Source organism: Nesoenas mayeri, assembly GCF_963082525.1.
Source record: "Nesoenas mayeri genome assembly, chromosome: 1".
In the NCBI taxonomy this organism is placed as follows: domain Eukaryota; kingdom Metazoa; phylum Chordata; class Aves; order Columbiformes; family Columbidae; genus Nesoenas; species Nesoenas mayeri.
This window is the reverse complement of record NC_137541.1, coordinates 56,431,457-56,452,859: the sequence shown is the minus strand read 5'-3', so window position 1 is coordinate 56,452,859 and position 21,403 is coordinate 56,431,457. Positions and strand designations below refer to the sequence as shown.

At 39.0% G+C, this 21,403-nt stretch overlaps 1 protein-coding gene across 1 annotated transcript in view; it reads left to right on the top strand.

Annotated features, from left to right (window-relative positions):
• Window positions 1-21,403, top strand: part of MYRFL (myelin regulatory factor like) — a gene marked incomplete at both ends in the record, with an annotated part of 44,562 nt that overhangs the window by 5,269 nt on the left and 17,890 nt on the right. The window contains 11 exons of the mRNA XM_080338734.1: window positions 2,501-2,591; window positions 8,257-8,324; window positions 8,419-8,677; window positions 10,159-10,250; window positions 12,090-12,237; window positions 15,407-15,602; window positions 16,652-16,728; window positions 17,918-18,028; window positions 18,610-18,700; window positions 20,521-20,721; window positions 21,129-21,237. Of these exons, the coding sequence (XP_080194860.1) occupies window positions 2,501-2,591; window positions 8,257-8,324; window positions 8,419-8,677; window positions 10,159-10,250; window positions 12,090-12,237; window positions 15,407-15,602; window positions 16,652-16,728; window positions 17,918-18,028; window positions 18,610-18,700; window positions 20,521-20,721; window positions 21,129-21,237 (1,443 nt within the window). The remainder of the gene's footprint in view (window positions 1-2,500; window positions 2,592-8,256; window positions 8,325-8,418; window positions 8,678-10,158; window positions 10,251-12,089; window positions 12,238-15,406; window positions 15,603-16,651; window positions 16,729-17,917; window positions 18,029-18,609; window positions 18,701-20,520; window positions 20,722-21,128; window positions 21,238-21,403) is intronic.

Genomic DNA, 21,403 nt, shown 5'->3' with positions numbered 1-21,403 from the left:
CCCAGTCACTGTCTTGGCCTTTCATTTTCATCAGCACCTGAGAGTCCTCTGCGTAGTGACACTTGAGTTGAATGTGTCACCTGGTGCAGACTGTTCCCACAGTTGCCTGGGCACATTGTGGTGTGGAGTGTGGACTGGGAGCAGAGATCCCTGAGTACAAGCTGATAAAAGCTGCTGACTCCACATAGTCTTGCAGTTCTTAGCCAGGCACGTGGTTCTGCCCAGGAAGCTGCGTGTTCTCAGGGACCTCTCACCAGGGCTTGTCCTGTGACATACACACAGGTTAAAAAATAACAAATAATAAACAATACATTTGCATATGATCCAACAGTTCCTCCCCTGCTGAAACAGGTGTCAATTCAAGCACATGGTGCCACAGACTAGGAAAGTACATTCAGAAAGGAAGTAAGTTATTGAAGTTAAGCTGGACACAGTGTCCAAATGTGCTGGTTCTTCTGTGCACCTGTATCATGAAGCTTTAATTGCCTGTCTTCTTCCTGGTGTGGTTCCTTCCTCTCTCAGCACAGAATTACTTCTTCCTTCTCCTCTTATCCATTTAACTATGCAAAGTGGAGAGATTAGGAGGGGATGATACCTGTTGCTGTTGTCACCACCTAGCAACAGAGACAGTTTCTGGAGTCTATTAAAGGTCCTATCCTTGTTGGATTGATAGCTGTCCTTCAAAAGACCTTGTTTCTGACCTTAGTCAAAATAAGGAATTCTTGCTTTTGTGCTACAGGAAAAACTCTTTGTATATGACCTCTAGCCTCACGTTAATAACAAAATTATATCGTTCTGCATGAGGTCCAGGCAATTTGAACAGGAGGAACAGATGGGGAAAAGGAAGAGAAAGTGATTGAATCATTTTCCTGTGAATTACATTAGCAAAAGGAGAACTGCTTGAGATTCAAGGGGGGGATATCTTAAATTCAGACATGAAGAAAGAAAAGATGAGAATACAACAAATTCGAGGAAGGCTGTTAAGGAAAGCCAGGCTCTCTTGTACTCTCAAGCAGGTTTTGCAAAGTGCTTTGCTGCTACATAAAGATTTCCTGTGTTATAATTTTGCTGAGGCAAGTATGCTGCACTTATCGAATCTGCTCTTCTCTGGTGTGCGAAGGTTTGTGTACAACACCAGTATCCTGGAGTGCAAGGATCTATCAGTAGCGCACCTGCAAGTTGCTATCTCAGTGAAAGGCAGCCAAAATTAAATCTGCAGCAGCAATAAGCAAACAATGTCTAGATTAATCTGTGACCACAGCAATTCAGGAGATGTTTATTAGCAATGTGAATTCATGTATTAAGACAGACACATGAGGGAATTCCTGTGCGAGGTGGTCAAAGTGTTTTTTTAGATGCTGCTTGCAGTTAAATAATGTCTGAACGCTGGGAGAAGACGGAGCCATGTTGGACAAGAGACATCAGAAAAAAAACCAACAGAAAAAATGTTATGATATGACTTCTTACCGTGCATGTGTCTGCTGTTAGCACAGTGGGAAAACAGTAAAAGCACCAAAGGCAGTTACTGCTCCTGTGCCCAATGACAGGGATTAACCTTTCGTGTTCTACTCTGCTGCAGACCTGATGGCAAATGCTCGGGGCTGAGCAACACAGTTTGAGATTTGTAGACTCGTCCATTTTATCTTGCGTGGCAGTGGGCAGAGCCAGCGCTGGAGACAGCAGTAACTTGAATGTCCTTATCTTATTTGCTTTTTGACTGGCCGCACCCATATTTATGGCAGGCTTGCTGGAGAGGTAGAGAGCCTACAAAGAAGTGCTGTTTGTTTGGTTTTGTTGTTTTTTTAGAGAGTTCCGGCTGACTTTCCTCAAAAGTTGTCATGAATTCTGAAGGATTTGAAATCATAAAATCTGTTTATAGCCTTCAGTTACCAAGCAACAAAGGACAAAGTACTGAACCTTTCTATTTATTAATACATTTAACATGTTAGTGGGCTGGTTTTTTTTGAGAATGAAAGGAAGCCACCAGACATTTCTAAGGCTTTATTTTTGCTTTCTTTAGGCTCAGGATGGTGGATTTTTAAACTGAGTGTTTCAGAAACTCACTTTCAGTACGAACACATAAAGTGGACCTGTGTGTGACAATGTCTGAGCTTTGACCCAATCGCCTCTGTTGATCCCAACGTACCAGGAGCATGAAGTTATCTTCAAATCCCCCGATTCCAGTTCCAGACTGATCCCTTTCATACTCTTGCTGTGGTAACTCAGTGAAGCCCTAGTGCTGTGCATGAACTGGTGTTTGCCTGGTGCTGCTGTGTCTTCATCTGCCCCTGCACATCCTCTTTTACTCTGAATTATGCATCATCCGTTCTCCCAGAGTGACTAAAGCCAGAAGTGTGATGCACCCGCTACACACAGACAGGATGGATTTGGGTTTTCCTTTGCGCAGGAGAGCAGGCAGTGCAACTCACTCTGAAGTACTGATCATTCCCTCTCAGTTAAACTCTCATAACTTCCATCACTTTAACGTTTTTAATTTTAGGGAAAGATGTCCATGGAGCTTTGGAGAATCCCATGGTGGATACAAGTATGTTGGAAGAATTCATCAGTAGTGACCTAGAGTTTGGAACTTTGTAAGTATTATAGGAACATGTACCTCTTCTCCTTACCAACATCTCTTAAAATGTTTTCATTAGTATCATGATAAAATCTGAATGCAAGGATCAGACCTGAAATCTGAGTTTAAGAGGATTGTGTCTCTCTTGATATTGTTACTTAGTTGCAGCTGTCTAAGAAGACTTGGAAAAATTAATTACAGGCAGTAATGGAAAAATGGTTGTCTTGTCCAACAGAATGAATGATAATGAAGTCTGGGGTAATTCACAGCTGTTATACTAACTGTGGCATTAAATGTAAAGCTGCTATTTTAACATTCCAGTAAGTGCTAGTTTAGTGTTTATGGACAGAATAAGTGATGTGAGACTAATGTATAATAAATTGAGAGAATAATGTAAACCTCCCAGTTTGAGGGAAGCAAGGCTACTGTTTTCATCCTAGTGCTTCACTCATAACAGAGAAACTGTTCATTAATCTCTTCTGACACTAACTGTAAGAGATACAAAGGATACATAATGCAAAGGGTCGCGGACAAGGGTGGAAAGTTAAGCCACGCAGATCTGTCAAAGACTTCAGACCCCAGTCTTTCATCTAGACAACTGTCAGATCCCTGTTGTTCAACACAAAATACTATTAATGGGCTGACAGTTGCACTTCCCAAGAAAAAGAGCAAGAGGGGATGTTTTAAAAATAATTAAACACTGGATTTTTTTTCACTCAGGCCACACTCAGCAGCACACATATTTACTTACAGTGGGTTCAATAGCTTTCTACCTGTTCTAAATCATGACTAATGAATTTATTCTCTCTCTGCCATGCTATAAAATTAAAGCAGAATGAAGAGGTTATTGTATATAATTATACATAACCTTTATTTTTCAAGTAGTTACACATGTACCAGGTTAAACAGGTTATTGAACTCCTGTATGACAACTTTAAAAGGCTGTTCTTTTGCTTTTATACATAAACCATAGCAGAAATATAAATGTGTATAAATATATGCTATTATGTAGCTTAGATATGTTAGATATTATAGTTCAGGTGCTACTAAGTATTTACATGCAAGAAAATAATCTCTAAAGCTACTACGGGTTTGGAGGCTCAACAGGATTTTACACTGATACTACAGTAAGACTTTATTAATTATGGGATTAAGAAGAACATTTACTGAATCACTAGATCTCTAAAAGTAAAATTATGAAGTATTTTTCTGTGTTGCAGACTATTTGTACATAAACAGAATCTCATAAAAGAACTTGCTAAAACATGTCAAAGTAGAAAAAGACTAAATCCTTCATATATATAAAATGCAGATCAACATAACAGCATGTGCAATGCAGAATGCAGACTGCAGTGAAAAGGGCGCAGTTACCACCAAGGTCCTGGGTATATCTAGATGTGTCCATTAAAGGTTTTCTTACACCAGACAGGCCATCCATGTTACACTTATTCATCTCTTACATCACACGAGGCGCACCATGGAATTTTATCATCTTCTCCTACAGTAACAGCTTACTTGTGGGTGGTGAAAGGAGAACAAGAGCTGCATGTCCTTTTCTAAGTAGACATTTAGTTGCTATACTATGTCTGTAATATAGAATCATTTAAACTACAGAATATTTTTTCCTTAAGATGCACGATACCAGTTTGAGCAAAGTTCTAACTTGGAGACATATCCCTACTACTTCTGTACTTTACAAATACTTTATTTGTCCTAGAAAGTGTTTGTCTCCGTATCTTACTGAACTACTCTAACTTAAAGCAGAAATTGAGTAGCCGAGACAGTGTTTGAAACCAGGAACATGAACATGAAAAGAAGTTTTAGACTTTCATGGATGTGTCTTTTTAAATTTTACAAGAGATTTGGAATTCAGTAGCTATGGGTCAAGTATCCCACATTAAAAAAAAAATCAAATGTTTACTAACTCTCTATTGAAACTTGAAAACAATGTTTAGAGCAGTAGACGTGGTATTTAAAAGCATTAGAAAATTTGTTTTGAAGGAAATTAAAGATTATTCTAATGTGAAATCTTTATTTTTTAAGAGTAATCATGTAGTTGAAGCTAACACAAAATGCAGGCTTGTGGATGCAATATGTCAGAAAACCTGTAGCGATACCATTAGGAAATACACAAGAACACATCAAAAGTAATAGGCTGTGACCAAACCGCAATCTGTTCTCCTTCATGCCGTCCAACCTCAAAAATACAAAACCTGAAGCAGAAACACTAGACTGAAAATCAGGTGATGGAAATTTTCCACTGGTGCTTGAAAATATTTGTATGTGGGAACACATGTGTTTTCTGAAGAGGAAGGTGTCCCCTTAAGCAGTTTTATTTTACTCAAGTTCTGCCACAACACTGGGCCTTAGTGAAGGAGATGTGCCTCACGCAATTTCTGTCATCCATTCTCTGCTCTAGCATTTTTAGCCTACTATGCATCTTAAGCACTTGTCTTCCAGGTAGTGCTTCAGAGTAATGTTTGAACCTACAGTTCATATGAATACCTGAAAGGGCTAAAAGTCTGTTTTTTGAACCTCCATCTGTTCCTAATGTAACAGAGGGACGCTCTGCAGTTCCTTCAAATGGCACTCAGATGGCACAGGATTTTCCCTCCCTTAAGCTGCTTTGAAAGCACCATCATTGGCTGAAAAACAAAATGGGAGATGTGACAGACCTGTGTACGCGGTGGACTGGAGACAGAAGCATAGCCTGTGGTGTTAGGATGCTCCCGTTTTCAAGGCAGAAGGAATGAAATGGTTTTGTTACATAGTGTGGGAACCTCTGCTTGTTGCCGTGAGCTACTCACAAAGGACTTTGCCTAGCTTAAGCTATGGTGTAGTTCCAGGTCTTGCTCTGACAGAGTTATCCTTTACACACCATCTGATAGGAGAAGCTCCATAAGTATAAAAGCAATACAAGGTATCACAGGGAGATATAATAAAGCACATGTGCCAAAGAATAAATAATCAAGAACCTTCCTTCAAGCCTCAGCCATGTGAATAGGCTGAGCTGCTAGGAGACAAGCTGAGAGTAAAACTTGGAGTGTCACCTGTACATGAGGAAACATCCACTTCCTGCCTGAACATCAGGAGAAAGCTGCACAGGAAAATATGGGCTGGCATGTTCTTTTACAGAGCAGTGTGCTTTTGAAGTTCTTTAGAAAGGAATAAGGAGAGCTTGTGTTTTCAGAGATTTAGCTGTTTAAGTAACAAACAGTTAACACTAAAAATCACAGAGCTCACTTGGTTGTTTGACCTTCCATGATGACCTCCCCAGGCAGTGGTGATAAAACATAAATCTCCTGCTTGGCTGTGGGGTTTGGCAAGGAGATGGCTGCATATCACATGGAACTTCTTGATTCCCAGCCAGGATTCCTCTGTCATGCCTCCAGTCCCCAGCTCCTGTAATGACTGTCAGAGTGTAACTGGCCTGGCTGGGACCATGTCCTCCTATTACTGTCACAGTTTAGCTCCAGGCCTTCTCAGCCAGCAGCTAAAACCATGTACCACTTGCTTACCACTCCCCCACTCGTGGTGGATGGAGAGGAGGATCAGAAAATAAAGGCAATACTTGTGGACTGTGATAAAAGCAGTTTAACAGAACAGTGAAGAAAAATGAGCAAACAGTAATAACAATAATGAAAGAATGAAAAGAGAGGCCGCCACCCTGGTCCACCCCTTTGTAACTGAGCATGACCTGATATGGTATTGAATAACGCCTTTAGTTCTGGGTCCTGGCAGAATGGAAATTAACCTTATCCCAGCTGACCTAGCACATTCCACCCCTTATTCTATACCATTTATGTCATGCTCAGGTCTTACCAACATGTTTCAACTAATTACTGCCATCTTAAATACCTATATATATATATATAAACACACACATATGCACACAGATATTTTCTCCCTTAGTTCATGGCATTCCTTTGAAATATTGATTGAGTCCATGATTTTGGACTCTAGCAGGACAGGCAGGAAAAAAGGAGTGTCATGTTGGACTGCCTCATTATTGCATGCTGCATCCGAGACTTGTAGACCATACTCATGGTTTGCAGATCAGAGGCATTGACCTCGAGGACGTGTCTGGATGCCAGTTATTGGAGACAGATCTGGTTCCATCGTTGCTGCACTTTGTTCGGTTTTGTTGAAGTTCATTCTTCATTAACCTGAAAGGTACTTGCTGAATGCTGTTAGTATGGTGTATAATATTATGCAGCAATTACCATTATACAATTCACATCATGAGAGTGTTCTCACCCAGAATCAAATCCACCTGAGGTATGCATTGGGGTCCTCCACAATGTGCACCCTGGTTCCTGAGCAAAAGCAATTGCATGTGTGGGTTTGCCTTTACCCAAGGCAGGAGTAACCCAGACTGTTTTCCCCAGCACATTCTTCATGTGCACCACAGGGACTTTATCCCCTTCTACAGTGTGTGGAAGCTTCAGTTGGGCAGGATCAACTTGATTGTTAGATCAACTGGTGTTAAGTAATGAGGTGGCCTTTGCTAAATTTGAATCGCAGTTTCTGAAAGTTCCACCACTTACTGTTCTTGATGTCGTCTTTAACAGCCCATTGTACTGTTCAATTTTTCCAGAGGCTGATGCATGACCGGGGATGTGATGTACCAAATCAATGCCATGCTCTTTGGCCCAAGTGTCTATGAAGTTGTTCTGGAAATGAATTCTGTTTTCTGACTCAGTTCTTTCTAGGGTGCCACGTCACCATAGGACTTGCTTTTCAAGGCCTGAGATAGTGTTCCGGGCAGTGGCATGGGACATGGCATATGTTACCAGCCATCCGGTGGTTGCCTCCACCATGGTAAGCACATGATGCTTGCTGTGGTGGGTTTGCGGGAGTGCAATACAGTCAATCTGCCAGTCCTCCCCATATTTATACTTCAGCTATTGCCCCCCATACCACACAGGCTTTAGCTGCTTGGCTTGCTGGATTGTAGTGCAAGTTTCACAATTGTGAATAACCTGTGCAATAGTGAGACCATCTATATGTTGCATGCCTTCCTTGATGACCTGAGGCATCATGGGCCCATGGAGCCATGGAAACCCCACATTTAGCTTCTGGATCTTTTTCGTGAGCTTGTGAAATCTCTTCTTTCAAAGTGGGCAAATGCACTTGCCATGTGTGTGGTAACTTCCCGCTTTCCCCTGCTCTTTGGCTGCCACCTGTGGTGAGCAAGGTGCTAAAATGTGACCTACTAACATCTGATAGTGACTGAGAGTGCTTTGGCCAAACTAAGGTCTTATAAAGTTTGCTAGTAGATGAAGATGCTATAGATACTTGGACCTCTATTTTGGAGAGAATGGGTTTAAAGCCCTTGCGAGCTCTGTGTATTCAGAGTTGCTGGTGCATCTGGAGATGATAACTGAAGAATGACTCATGGGAAGGAAGGAAGACTGAAGTCAGTGGGTCATGGTGGAGAGGTTTGGGCAAGAGCTGGTAGAGATGGGGCCTTCCTGCATGGAGGAGAGGTGGAGGGCCGTGGGAGATGGTCTGATGAAGTGTGACATTGCTTCTGTGTAAGGGCAGCAACCATTTTGAGCAATGAATTCTGAAGTCCCTTGTCAGTAGCCTGGTGGTCTTCCAGTTGCTTTCAGCATTGCCTTGTGGTCATCCTCCATGTTTCCTTCCAGTAGACATTAAAATCTCTTTTTCATTCCTAGGCAAAGCCAGTTGCCAGACTCTCCACCGGACTCTGGATCAGAACGATGTTCACCGCCACAGCTCCAGAGTAGGTCACATGAATTTATCCTCTTCCAGCCTCATAGAAAGGTCTCCAACTCCCCTTGTTTCTCCTTATTTTCTTGTCTGTTTACTTCTTACAGCCCCACGGTACGACCCTGCATGGCCCAGTGGGCTGCAGACTCAGCTCCCATGCCCATCTGCTGTGGCACCCAGCAAGCTTCCCTGCAGGTTGATGGAGACGTACTCTGACCCCAGTGCCAGTGGTCATCCTTGCACCTTCCCCCAAGGCTGCTCTCTGAAGACAGAAAATGCTGTGGCTGCTTGGAATAATTCTACATCCTCCAACTTTTTGGGTTTTAATTATTCATATTTTCAACCAAATGCATCTCAGATTTCTGGGTAAATTATAAAGCTTTTATAAAATGGATGAGACAGATACAAAAAAAGAAAAAAGTAGAGCTGGTTGAAGTCATGGCTTAAGACTGGCGTAAAATCTCCCGTGGGTGTAGGGTATTCCACAGGATGGCAGTGTTTAGACATTTTTGAGACACTTGTCGTTGAGGGTTCTTAAAACGTTGAAGTTCAGATTGGAAGTAGGAATGGATTTCAATTTTTAAAAATGTTAGGAATCTAAGGAGGGATCAACAGGTGCTTCATACCTGGATTATAAAAATATTCAGGCACTTTGCAATACCTATTGCAGGGATTTGTCCATAAGGATCTTGTAAGTGTTCTGACAAGTGGCACGAGAGGAAAAAAAACACAAAACCAACCCAAACTGTCATATCTATGTAGAGCAAGTTAAATTGTTTCCATCTACCATCTGCCATATTCACACATCAGCGTGTTGTGGATGCTTAATTATTTAAAATACACTGGCTAGTGCAAGCATCCAACCATGATACCTAGTAAGAATGAATTGACCGATGTGTGCCAGAGGGTGACTTCCCTGGTTATGGGAAAGAAATGTGAATTCATCATTGTTAGTCCTGGGCTTGCAGATGCTCTGTCTCCTATTCTGTACAGAGCTCAATTACGTGGTAAATGTGATGAGGGGGAAGGAAGCTGGGCCTGGATTTCTCAGTAAAGCTGTTTATTTTCTTTATTAGTTTGTTTTCCAGTAGAAGGTTCTAGTTAGTCAAAATCATATTATTTTTGAGGGAATACTTTAGTTATTGGAAATTAAGATACAAAATACTTCTTAAATAAGTGTAGAACTTTTGAACAAACCCAGAAAAAGAATAACAATATGGCGGGTGGGCTTTTCTTCTGTTCACAGAGAAACCTTATTTTGAGTACCTACTGGGCCTGACAGCCTGGAGTTTGGCTTGTATTTTCCCCCATCCAGAAGAAATGACCATCTGTCAGGATATTCCAGCTCACATTTTATAATATCAAAACTCTGGAATAAGGTTTTTCCCTTGCATCTCAGTTTCTGCGAAAGGGGAGAACTGTTACCCATCAGTTGCCCCTTGAGATCTCCTCATTAATGCTTTAGTTTACCTGATACTAGTGGGCTTTGTATAAGAGGGAAAGTGAGGTCACACTTGGTGTAGTACAATTATTTAAAAGAAAGCTGTGATTTTAATGCAAATGTCAGGAGGTGACAAAACCATGCCATGGATTCACTATGTAAATTTTTAAAAAGAGATCAACTTCTTTATTCATATGAAATAAAAATGTAAAGTAATTTATATTTTGGAAGGAAAAATTGCATAATTCAGTTTTAAAAAGTCAACAGCAACCTCCACCCCCTGGGAAATCAGCATTTGGATGACAATACAGTTAGAATGAGATACCTAGGTATTCTGTTGTTATGATTCTGTGATATCTGTATTTCTACTTATAAATGAGTAATGCCACATGTATTTTCTAAAAAGTATTTCTGCAGCATCAGGGAAAAAAAGGAAGCTCTCACAATTATTGGGAGATGCCACTGATTCTCCAGTCCGATCTCAGGACTCCAGACAAGGTAAGCAACCGTGTGGAGATTAAATTTAATGTTTCATGCTATAGACGAGTAAATATTTTAAGAGCACAGCTTCTCCTAGCTCTGAAAAGGTAGCAGTATTAACAGTCTGTACTCCACTGCCAGGTTTGGAGGAATTTACCTTTTCAGTGTTTTTGAATGCCAGGACCTATTTATATTTGACGAAGAGAGAAGAAGTGTTAGAGTTTCATGTGTCTTGCGGACTCCGGGCAAAATATTCCGCCTTTCTCCACGAGTGAGCCTGCAGTGCACAGATGATACCACACTCTGCTGACTTTGCTTAGCGCTAAATTGACTGGGCAAAGAAACCATCTTGGGTCAGCTGAACAGGGGATTAACGTGGTGGATGGGCAAACAGATTGCAGTTTCTCTTTATTGTCTCAACTTCATGTTGTTTTTTTTCTCTTAAGTGTGTCCATGCGCAAGCTTGGTAAAAGCTCTGTGTTCCTCCCCACCCCTTCCCCAAATTAATTTGGTTCGTTTTTCTATCGAGATAAAAAATGCTAAGCTTATACGAATTGATACAAAAAGGCTTATCAGGCTTCTACAGAAATGGATCAGCTTCTGTGAAGCGTAAGGGTCTCTGTGAATGAACAATTTGTAATGAACAAATTTGAAGAATTTCACCCTTGTCTGTTAGTGGAAAATCTGAGAGTAGCTTGTTATGTCTTCAGAGTAAGTTATTTTTAAGCATTAAATCAATCTTTTGGGACACTTCTAATGATTAGCAACTGGGTTTTGTAGGCTATTTATCCTTTCGTATCTTTTATTTGATCAGTGTTGCTTGCTGTGACTAGTCCTCTAATTCTACCACTGCTGGAAAGAGAAGATGAGCAGACATTTATATATCTAAAATTGCTATTGCTCTTTTTAATACTTAAAGACACAGCTTTGAAATATGCTTTCCTTGGGAGTCATTGTTATTAAAATCTCACTGGCACACATGCTATTGAGAATTGAAAAAGGAATACAGCTATTGGTAAAAGTGGCATGGTGATCATTTAGAAAAGAGGTGTGAAATTCTTTACTGTGTCAGTTTTATTTATTTATGAATATTTTCACTCTGCTGTGTGTCAGAAGTGGGGAATTGCAAATGAAGCTTGGATCTGAAGTGATTCTGTTGCCTCTGTCTTACGGTGCTGCCACTGGCTGTGGACACAGCCTGTACTCTCAATGACATATTTTCTGCAGTCCTTACTGCACTCTCTTATCTGTCTCTCTTATCATATTCTCCTCCATTTTCATAAAATGTTTAATATTTCAGAGAATTATGGCTGACTCAGTCTATCTCAGAGTGCTGTAATGTACGGTCAGAAAGCATTAACCCATCAACTAGAAGCAGTGGTGGATGTGCTTGCTATTGGAAAACTGTGCCTCCTGCTCTGGAATGAAGTACCTGTTGCACTGAGTTAGAGTATATTCAGTTTAAACCTGTAGTAGAGAGAATGGGAAATGTATGCAATTATTTTGCTTAGTTGCTTCTTGCAGTGTTGCGAATTTACTGTAAAATGCTTTGCTTTCCATTCTTCTTTTTTTTTTCCCGAAAGGAAACTATCCATCCTTTTGGAGAAAATAAAAATAGGAAGTGTTTCTTGTGTAATATTTTGCAAATCAGGAAAGCGGAAAAGTTTGTTTTCTAGAGCAAGGGAATATAACACTATCTTTTGGAATAACTGTAAAGGTCAATCAGGTTTAAATATATATGCAATATATTCGTGCTTTATCTGTATGTATATATGTAAATATATTTATAAATACGCTTATGAAAGATTTTTGGCTATTCGCAGAAGTAATAACAGAATTGTTACTATCTCTCTACAGCAACTGCTAAGGACTGTGCTGCTGAAGTGCAAGAATACGACAGTGATGGACAGAATGCAGCTTTGGAAAAATGCTGTCAAGCTCTAACATGGCAACCTTATCAAACTTCTCAGTGGAACAGCTTATTTAACTCTAATTATGAAAAACTGTAAGCACTGACATTTGCACTTGGAAAAGTGGTTTCTTGGGGTGTGTTTGCTGCTAATATACTTTTGTAGGAATAAATTATACATTGGGCATCCCTTATTCTTACTGAAAATGAGGATGGAGAAGGAGGTATAGCAGGCAGAGGCATCAGATAAGCAGAACTTTAAACACTGCTGGAAATTCATGCTAAGTTTTCTGATTTCCTTTCAGGGATTTAGGGGCAAAAGAAAAAATGAGTTTAACTTAAAATACCTGTTATTTTTTGCCAAGAACATTGGGGCAAGTAATTGCTGAGTATATGGTACCTAAAACAATAAAGAAAAATAGAAATAGAAGATACCTTCTAGACTCATATAACCTAAGTCTTAATAACTATAGACATATATGTATGACGTGCAGCTGTTTAGTCAAATATTTAGAATTTTCCTGCATAAATGAGAACTGTAAATAATTTTTTTGCTCACTTATCTTCTTTACATCCCTGGTTTTCTCCATTCTAGTATTTAGTGAATGAGCCCTTTTAAAGATGTATCTTCTACAGTACCTGATCAGTTTGCCAGGATTGGTGCAAACAATTTGTCACTGTCTCCACAAGACTTAAATAGCGTAGTAAACTTTAATTTTCCTCTAGCCCAACCTGCTAAGAGCATTCCTCAGAGTTTGGAGTGTATCAGTGTCATTGTTGGACACTGACGTTCCCTGGTTGTGCACAGTGACAGGGGCAATATGCATCTCACTATGTCCCACACAACCTTTCTCCTAAGGTGTGGACATGGCAAGAGAGCAGACAGCTTAGTGTCCATACCCAACTATTCCTTGGGAGCTGGATGGGCCAAGAAACCACCAGCTGTGTTTGTGATGTGAATTGTCAGTCCAAATAGAAGTGGCTTCTGACTCCTGTTACACGTTCAGTCAACAACTACATGAGAGCTGTGAGTTGACAGCAAGAGATTGCGCTCTCGCTGCTACCCAATTTCTTCTTGGTTCCCATACATTTAAAATTCAAGTTCCAGACTCACGTTTCTTGGTGGCTTGTGTCAACAAAGACAATGTTATGCTGAGCATTAAAGTATCCAAATATAAGCATCCAAATACTGTATATCATTACCATTACTGTGGAAGGGGATTGAGATATTATTTGCAGAGGAAGTCAGTGTTAGTTTTAAGTGAGGCCAATGGCAGTGCCTTTGTTCCAAGATGCCCTTTAATTATGGCAGAGTACACAGATTTTCTGAGCAGAGATCCTGTATTCTGTTAGACTCAAAAGAGTCATGAACTTATCAGTGCTCAGTGGGGATGGATTGGTCCTATACCTTGAAACAGCTGTGCCCACTTTAAGGGTATTTCTCAGGTTAATTATGATTTTCCATTTTATTAATCCATTATTTTAGCCTTTTGATTGTTTCATTTTCACAATAAAATGCTGTTAGGTGAGGTAGATTCATTAGAAAATGTTGCTCTACCATTAATTATGCCCTGCATTGTGTCTGCTTGGTACTTTCTTAGTCCCTTGCTCCATTACTATAGTGATTGGTGGGACTCTATTCCAAATGTTGTCCAAAGACTCAAATTTTGAACAGAAAGAGGAATTGTAAGTGTATTTCTAGTAGGGATGCTTGTGTGACAGGGATATCCTTTGCTACCTAAATGTTCTTCCAAGATTTACTGTACTGTTTGGTAAAGATTGACCATTCTTTGTGCAAGCAAATGATAATATGTATTTGCTTTTAATTACTGTAAACAGCATACTCAGAAAATTATAAACATGCAATTCCTCTTTGGGAGTCATTGTTCCAAACAATTCAACTTGGAGAAATCGGAATTTGTACTTTTGCTTCCCAATCTGCTTGCCAGCCTGTTAGCAAATACTCTGAAATTGCTTTAAGAATGTCAGCTAAGGAACTTGCTTCACAGCTAAATCTGAAAAATGACTCCTCTCCCTGCTATGAAATACATACGTTTCCTACATAAATAAAAGTAATTGACAGTTGTAGGAAGAAACTGAAAAAGTTTTCTTCTTTAATAATGATAGTTTGAGGATATGGCAGACACTTCATTATCATTTTGAATATGGATTAACCTATGACTTAGTAGTTTTGAAATAGTTGCGAAATAGTTTTCTCTTCATTCCATGTGTCAGATAATCAGTGATTGTTTGAAAGGGGCCTTTTGTTCATAATTTCTAAAAAGATAGTAAAGTGTATATGTTTCTTGTAAAGCCTGTACATTTTGATTTTTCCAACTAATAATGTGCAAATGAATGGATGAGTTCTGAAGAGCCATCTTCAGTAGTTGTGTTAAGGAGGTTCTCAGTAGCATCAGAAGAGATCAACATCATCAAACTTTCATCTGTAAGAAAAGCCAATGCCCGTATAAGAGAATCTCGCCATGCAGTCCTATTATTTCAGAATTATCCATCACTTAAATCAGAGGACTTGAAACATTGTTGGAATGGACAGTTCATTGGGTGTTTTAGAACAACCTTTTGATACCTTTCCTTGTTTGCTGTGAATCATAAGGACAGAATACCCATTTTGTCTGGGTGACAAATTAGCCCTTTGAATAAACAGAATGGGGTTTCCTTAGTTGGGGAAGGATGGACAACATTATATTATAAATGAGAAATTCTTAGTCATCTGGCTAGAGCATCAGTATCGACAGCTTTTCTTTGAGTTTGAGTAAAGCCTTAGTTGAATCCCATCAGCTTCTGCAGAGGCACTTGGTGTGGGAATTGGGGACCAAACCAGGGAGTCTGGCTGGCTCATTAGCACGTTGTTGTCTGCAGGGCTCGTTCAGCTCTGTTGTTCATAGTGATGTTATAACGAATGCTTGGATACACTAAAAGGATTGGTTGTGATTTTGGGTGCATGGAATTCTTGTGTACAGATTTGTAAGCGAGGACTCTGTGAGCTTCCCCATCTCTGGTTTTCAAACTCTTCATATGTCAGTCTAGAATTAGAATACGCTTTATATGCATTTTCATTTTTACACTTCTAAGAGGCTAAGAAGAAAATACTAGTAGAACTAGTGATTGTAAAAATGTATTTCAGCTCCCATTTTGACAGTAAAAATCAGATCAATTTCCAGACCACATAAAAAATAGGAATTGAAGATGTCATTTGAGTATCCCTGTAGTTAAAGTTGCTATTCTTCCTTCTTGTTTTTTGTAGACCCACTATAAGATGTCACATTGTCACAGATAAAGGATTTAATTTTTCAACAACAGATGATGCCTTTGTGTGCCAGAAGAAGAATCATTTCCAAATCACAGTCCATATTAGAGTCACTGGACATCCAAAATATGTAAACACTCAGCTAGGGGGAAAACTAATAGAAAAGTTTTACTTGAAAGCTTTTGGAATAAAGGCAAGTATTTATCTTCTTTGTACTTATTACTTTTAATAAGTTAGTATGTAATTTTCTATAGAAGAGGGTAAATAATTGAAATGAACTATTTTCTTAGTAACTTTTGACCAAGAACTGACAAAAGAGAACTCTTTGAAGTTCCCAGTAACTTCTGTGGGGAACTCTTGCAAAAAGCCACCCATGTTTTATGGATGCTTGTGCTGATGTATGCTGAAAGATGTCATGTTTGCCTGTTTGCCATAGTTTCACTGACTTCTCTCTCTTTGGCTGAAATTTTGTTCCCTCTGGGCAGTGCAGGGGTATCGGCTGGTGTGTTGGTGGCTAGTTTAGCCATTGGACAAAAAGATTCACAAAATAAAGGAAAATCAACACAATTTCTCTGTTTCTTCTTGCTAGGCTTTCCATTTTCATTTTAAGAACCAAATTATTCCCAGCCAATGTGGGTCTACAAACTCACATATAGAGAAATAGTAGGAAATTTTAATATTTCTGAAAAATTTTACCAGGCTTTTTACTTGCTACCAAAATTCAGTGATGTAGTTCTTTTACAAGGTAGTTACTACCAGTTCTGCTTACTGTGTTCTAATACAGAAGTAATTAATGAATATTACTGTCATCTGTTTCCATCTGAAGCAAAGTGCTGCTTGGTACCATTCAAGAAAGTTATAGGAATTTACATTACAATAACATATGGATCTACCTTGCTTAGGTTATAATCTTGTGTTAAATATCTATGTTTATGCTTTGGGATAGAGTGAGCCAATAACAGTCTAGATTCAGAAATCAATTTTTCTTTTGTAAATTAATGCATGACTCTTTTTTTTTCATTCAAACTACATCCACAAGGGCTTCAGACCAGCTAGAACACAACAGTCTCAGGTGTCAGTTGATCAGGAGTCACTTCTCATATTACTTTCTCTACAGTTCCATGAGAATGAGAGAGAATTCACTGTTAAAGGAACAACTTGCCTATTCATGTCTATTGCAAATTTTACCTCTTTGAAAACCTAATATTCTTGTTATTTTTGAAAACTCTTTTTTCTTTATAGGTGGAAACTCCAAATCAAACGATTGCTATTGAACAGTCTCAGTCAGATCGAAGCAAAAAAACTTTCCATCCTGTTAAGTAAGTATCTTGCGAAGTTTATTCCATTTTCTTTAAATACTTGATTGGTTGGAAATGTGAAGTGGTTGTTTTCTTGGAAACTTAGAGTAGGTCTAAGCCAGTCTTCTAATCTTTATCCAAATTCTATTCTGCATGTGCACACAGAATTATAATAGTAATATATACATACTGTCCCTTCATTAAGGAAAAAATCTGTCAGCTTTACAAATGTGTGAGTTATGCCTATCCAAAATGTTTAGATTTAGCTAGCAAGAGTGTTGTATGGTGTTTAGAACTGTATGGCAGATGCATTTCCCATCTTCAGAAATGTCAGCAATGTTCCTTTTCTACATGGCCATGAGACATATTTACAGTGCTTTTAAGGGAGAGAAACATCCGTGCAGCTTCTCCCTGGAACTCTCTGCAGCTTAACTCCCTGGCAGCATCTATGTTTGTTCTTCTGGCATAAATGTCTTCTGTTGGAGCTGCCGTGTTCTCTATAAATAATTAAATAAGACTTAAACCAAACAAAAGATAGACAGTGTCAAGTTCAATTTTCACTAAATTATGCCTATCATGGCACTTTTCTTCCTTTTGCGTACTGAAGAATAAATTCTGAGTTTGAATTGTTTTGTGGGTGATAATGGTGTAGCTTTCATTTATACCAGATGAGAATGCAGTTGGTGGACTGTTATTTTCTCCATGCAAACTCTTTATTCACATTATTTATCACTAACAGGAGCAGTGCCACTATGTATTTGAGGTGTATAGGTGTATATTTTGTACTTCCAGACATATGAATTATGTGCATGTCAAAAATAGGACAAGTAGTGAAATTTATTTATTCAAATGTGGAAATTCAGATCCAATAATTAGCAATGTTACCCTTGGCAAGCAACATATACCCACCATATGGAACACATACAGTTTTATTATGTTTAAGAATGTATACAAACAAGACTCATATGACTAACAACAGTTTCCTACTGCTGATGCTGTATCCTCTTTGTTTATCTCCTTGATGTAGTTACTGTGGGTTTTTTTGTACATTTTTATAAACCAGGGTTACTGCATTTTTACTGGGGTTCTGCTGTTTTTCCATTTGTCAGTTTTTCTCAAAACTGTTTTAACGAGTTTGAGGAAATCTGTCTTGAGCCAGGTAGATCTCCAAATGCTTGTTTCCCTGATCTTGTTCCCTTTTCTGTTTTAGAGTTGACCTGCCAGGGGACCAGATAACTAAAGTAACACTGGGAAGGTTGCATTTCAGTGAAACAACAGCAAACAATATGAGAAAAAAGGGGAAACCTAATCCTGACCAGAGGTATTGTGGTACCTAGTTGGCCTATGTGTGTGAACTGGAAAAGAGAAGGTCTGCTTTAGAATGGAGCTGATCTTTGTGAAAAATCTCAGCATTGCCAAATTCTGTGATTTTTTAAATTTCAAATTCTGTGATACTTGATATCTGCTTAAAGACCTCTCTTTTAGAGTCACAGAACGATGTAAGAATAAACAAAAATATCTCATCCTCCTGGTTAGAGACTGTTTCTGGAAATCATAGCCAGAATGTTGGCTGATGAAACCAAGAAGCTAAAAAGCCAAATAATGATAGTTTCTTCTGGGGAAGGGATGGTCTTCATCTCTCAGTCTTCATTACTTAAATTTGTCAAAATTACTTCATTCATTTTCAGGGATGGTGGTGACCGAAAGAGCATATTGTTTGAGAGTGACGAAATCTTTTGTCTTTCACATTGTAACATAAATATATTTTTAAAATGTTCTGGGTATATTTTTACGTACCAGTAGTTGCATTTAAAAAAAAAATATATATATATATATATATTTTTTTCTTCTGTGAGAAGACATTATTTCAGTTATTGTCTTGTTAAATCGATTTCAAATTAGATACTTCATGCTGGTAGTTGGACTGTATGCTGTCTCTCAGGACCAATTCTACCTACTGACTGCAAATGTCTCTGAAAAGATCATTGTGAGGGTAGGTAGAAATTTATATTTCTTTCATGTGAAATATATTTACTGTTTTGATATTCATGGGAGACTATGCAGAAGTGATGCTTGAGCATAAAAATTACCACTGAATCAAAAAGCTTGAGGAAAAACAAATATAGTTGCGTATTGTATAAGTATGTTATTATCCTTTAATTATCAGGACTACCAAAAGCTTTTAGTTCCAGCATAATTTTTTGCAGGCTATTGTTAGAGTCCTTTTTGGTGGGACATCATCTGCATAGGCTTATGATTACAGCCTGGCTTAGCATTAGGGTTTGGAGAGAGCAAAAGCGCAAATCCCCAGTGTGTGTGGACTACCAAAGGAAGGTGAGGGCTTTCAGGCAGTTTCAGTCCTGGCTTCTTTTTTGTCTGGAACATAACTTTGTGTCCTCTTGTGCTGTAAACCCTGTTCCTGCAGTCAAGTTTTTGCAGGGCAATATGGCTGAGAGCTCCTTTCTGGGTGGAGCTGTGGAAGGGCTTTGAAAGCGATATTTGGAGTTCAGTACTCTTCTGCCCTGCTGAGAAGTTTTATCATCCTGGCTGTTGTTGTGGCTTGTTCTGTTTCAGGACATTGATGCATTGTGTTTGTATCATCCCTGCATATTTTAGTTATTTTCTTCTTTTATCCATTAATTTTCACAATACTGCTTTTGTCTGGATTTCTATTTCTGCATGTAGCAGTGTTACAAATATAATCTCTTTACTAATTTGGGAAAGCTGTTGAATTTTCACATTTGACTCATCCTTTGATTATTGTTAACTTATATGAGATACATTTTTATGGGAGATTTAGAAATCTGCATTTTTCTACCATTTCACTTTTAGATTCTTTTAAATTTCAATGAAGAGAGCTCCTCCGATGTGTGAGGCAATTTTTTAATAGGAATCGAGGGAATGAGATTTTGCAAACCTGACCGCTATTCCAGACAATGAAAATAGAAGGCAGAAAAGCATAAGGAGGCTGTGGTTTGAAGTAGTGAAAATATCATCAGGAAAGCTGGAAAGAAATAAAAGTAATTTTCCAGATATCTGACAGGGCTTTAGTGTCAGGGTACAGCAGTGGCAAAGTTGTGTAAAGGCACTGTGAGAGAAAGCAACTCATGTTCTGGCCCTTTATTCACCCGCATATCACATAACAAAACTGCCAGCTGAGTAGTGGTTGTCAGGCATATCAGATCATTCTCTAATTGTGACAGTGACAAATACACAGCCCCTTGCCTTGCAGGTGACCAAGCCTTGTAAAAGCCTGGTTTCTTTAAAAGTTTGGGGTTTTCTTGTTTTGTTTTGTTTTTTAACCCAAACAAGCCAAGATTAATTATTGAAATGAAATGCCTTTTCTAATTCTACACACTTTCTAGTTTTATTTGTGTTCTTTGGAAGACCCTGTTTCCTTGGCATGAAATTGATAATATGGGTTAATTCAAAACATTACAGAAGAATTTATGAACCACATATGTTTAATCTCTGCCTTGCTTGCTCTTTTTTGATTTCCAGCCTCAGCTAAAATTTGCTGCTACATAAAGAATGGTTATGTGGCATAATGTCAAAGTTAAAATTTGAAAAGCTTTGGACATTGAAAATTTAGCTTAAGGTGATAGTGAAGCAAAATTCAAGGGAAAAGGCAATGAGGCCAATGCAGTGTGAGCAGCAATACTTAGAAGTGACTCTGCTCTGTTGTTTTTTCTGTTGGTGCATCAGGAAAGCTCTTGAATACAATTTAAGTGTCAAAGATTCATAATTCCATTTTGGAATAAGCAGTAGTGCACCCATGCTATACTATATCTTTAAAGTTTTTTTTTCTTCTAGGCATCTAACCCAGGGCAGTTTGAGAATGACAGTGATGTACTGTGGCAGCGAGGACATGTTCCAGAGACGACAGTCTATCATGGTCGAGTAGGAATTAACACAGATGCACCAGATGAAGCACTGGTTGTCTGTGGAAATGCAAAAGTTATGGGCAGAGTCATGCATCCATCTGACAGCCGAGCAAAACAGAATATCCGGGAGGTGAGGGCTGTGGAGTATTTAGGGCATTTATATTTGCACCACAGCACACGTGTGGATTATTGTTCTGACAAGTGAAGCAGCTTCTTTACCCTGGGTGTGCTGAAATGTGGCCTAAAGAAATGGGGTGTACTGCTGTGCTCCATAGAGCCATCACCTACAGACACCGGAAGAAGCTGAGTGTAGAAACTGGGGATATCTATGTAAATGGGAGATAACAGACTGAAGTGTAGCTGGCAATACAAATACAAATAGCACTCTGCTAAGGGGGAATGGAAAGATCATCCCTATTTATCGTTGTGAAGACTGGCCACGTGGCCATGTCAGGCTTGTTGCTATCTCAGTGTAGTCCTAGATGCCGTGACATTCTTACTGTTTCAACATGTGAATCTTGATATTTGTCCAACTAGGTCGATACGAATGAGCAGTTGAGGAGAATAACACAAATGAGGCTGGTGGAGTATGACTACAAGCCTGAATTTGCATCTGTTATGGGAATAAAAAACACCCATGAAACAGGTATTCAGTCAGCTCTGTCCCTATTTTTCATTTACTTCCACTGTTGCTCACTGTGCCATAGTGCCTTTTAACAGCACGCTATTTCATCTTCATTTCTTAGGGTACTACAATTCCACACATTGCTGTGTTTCTCTTGTGATATAAAAATGCCAAAATAAAGTATTTC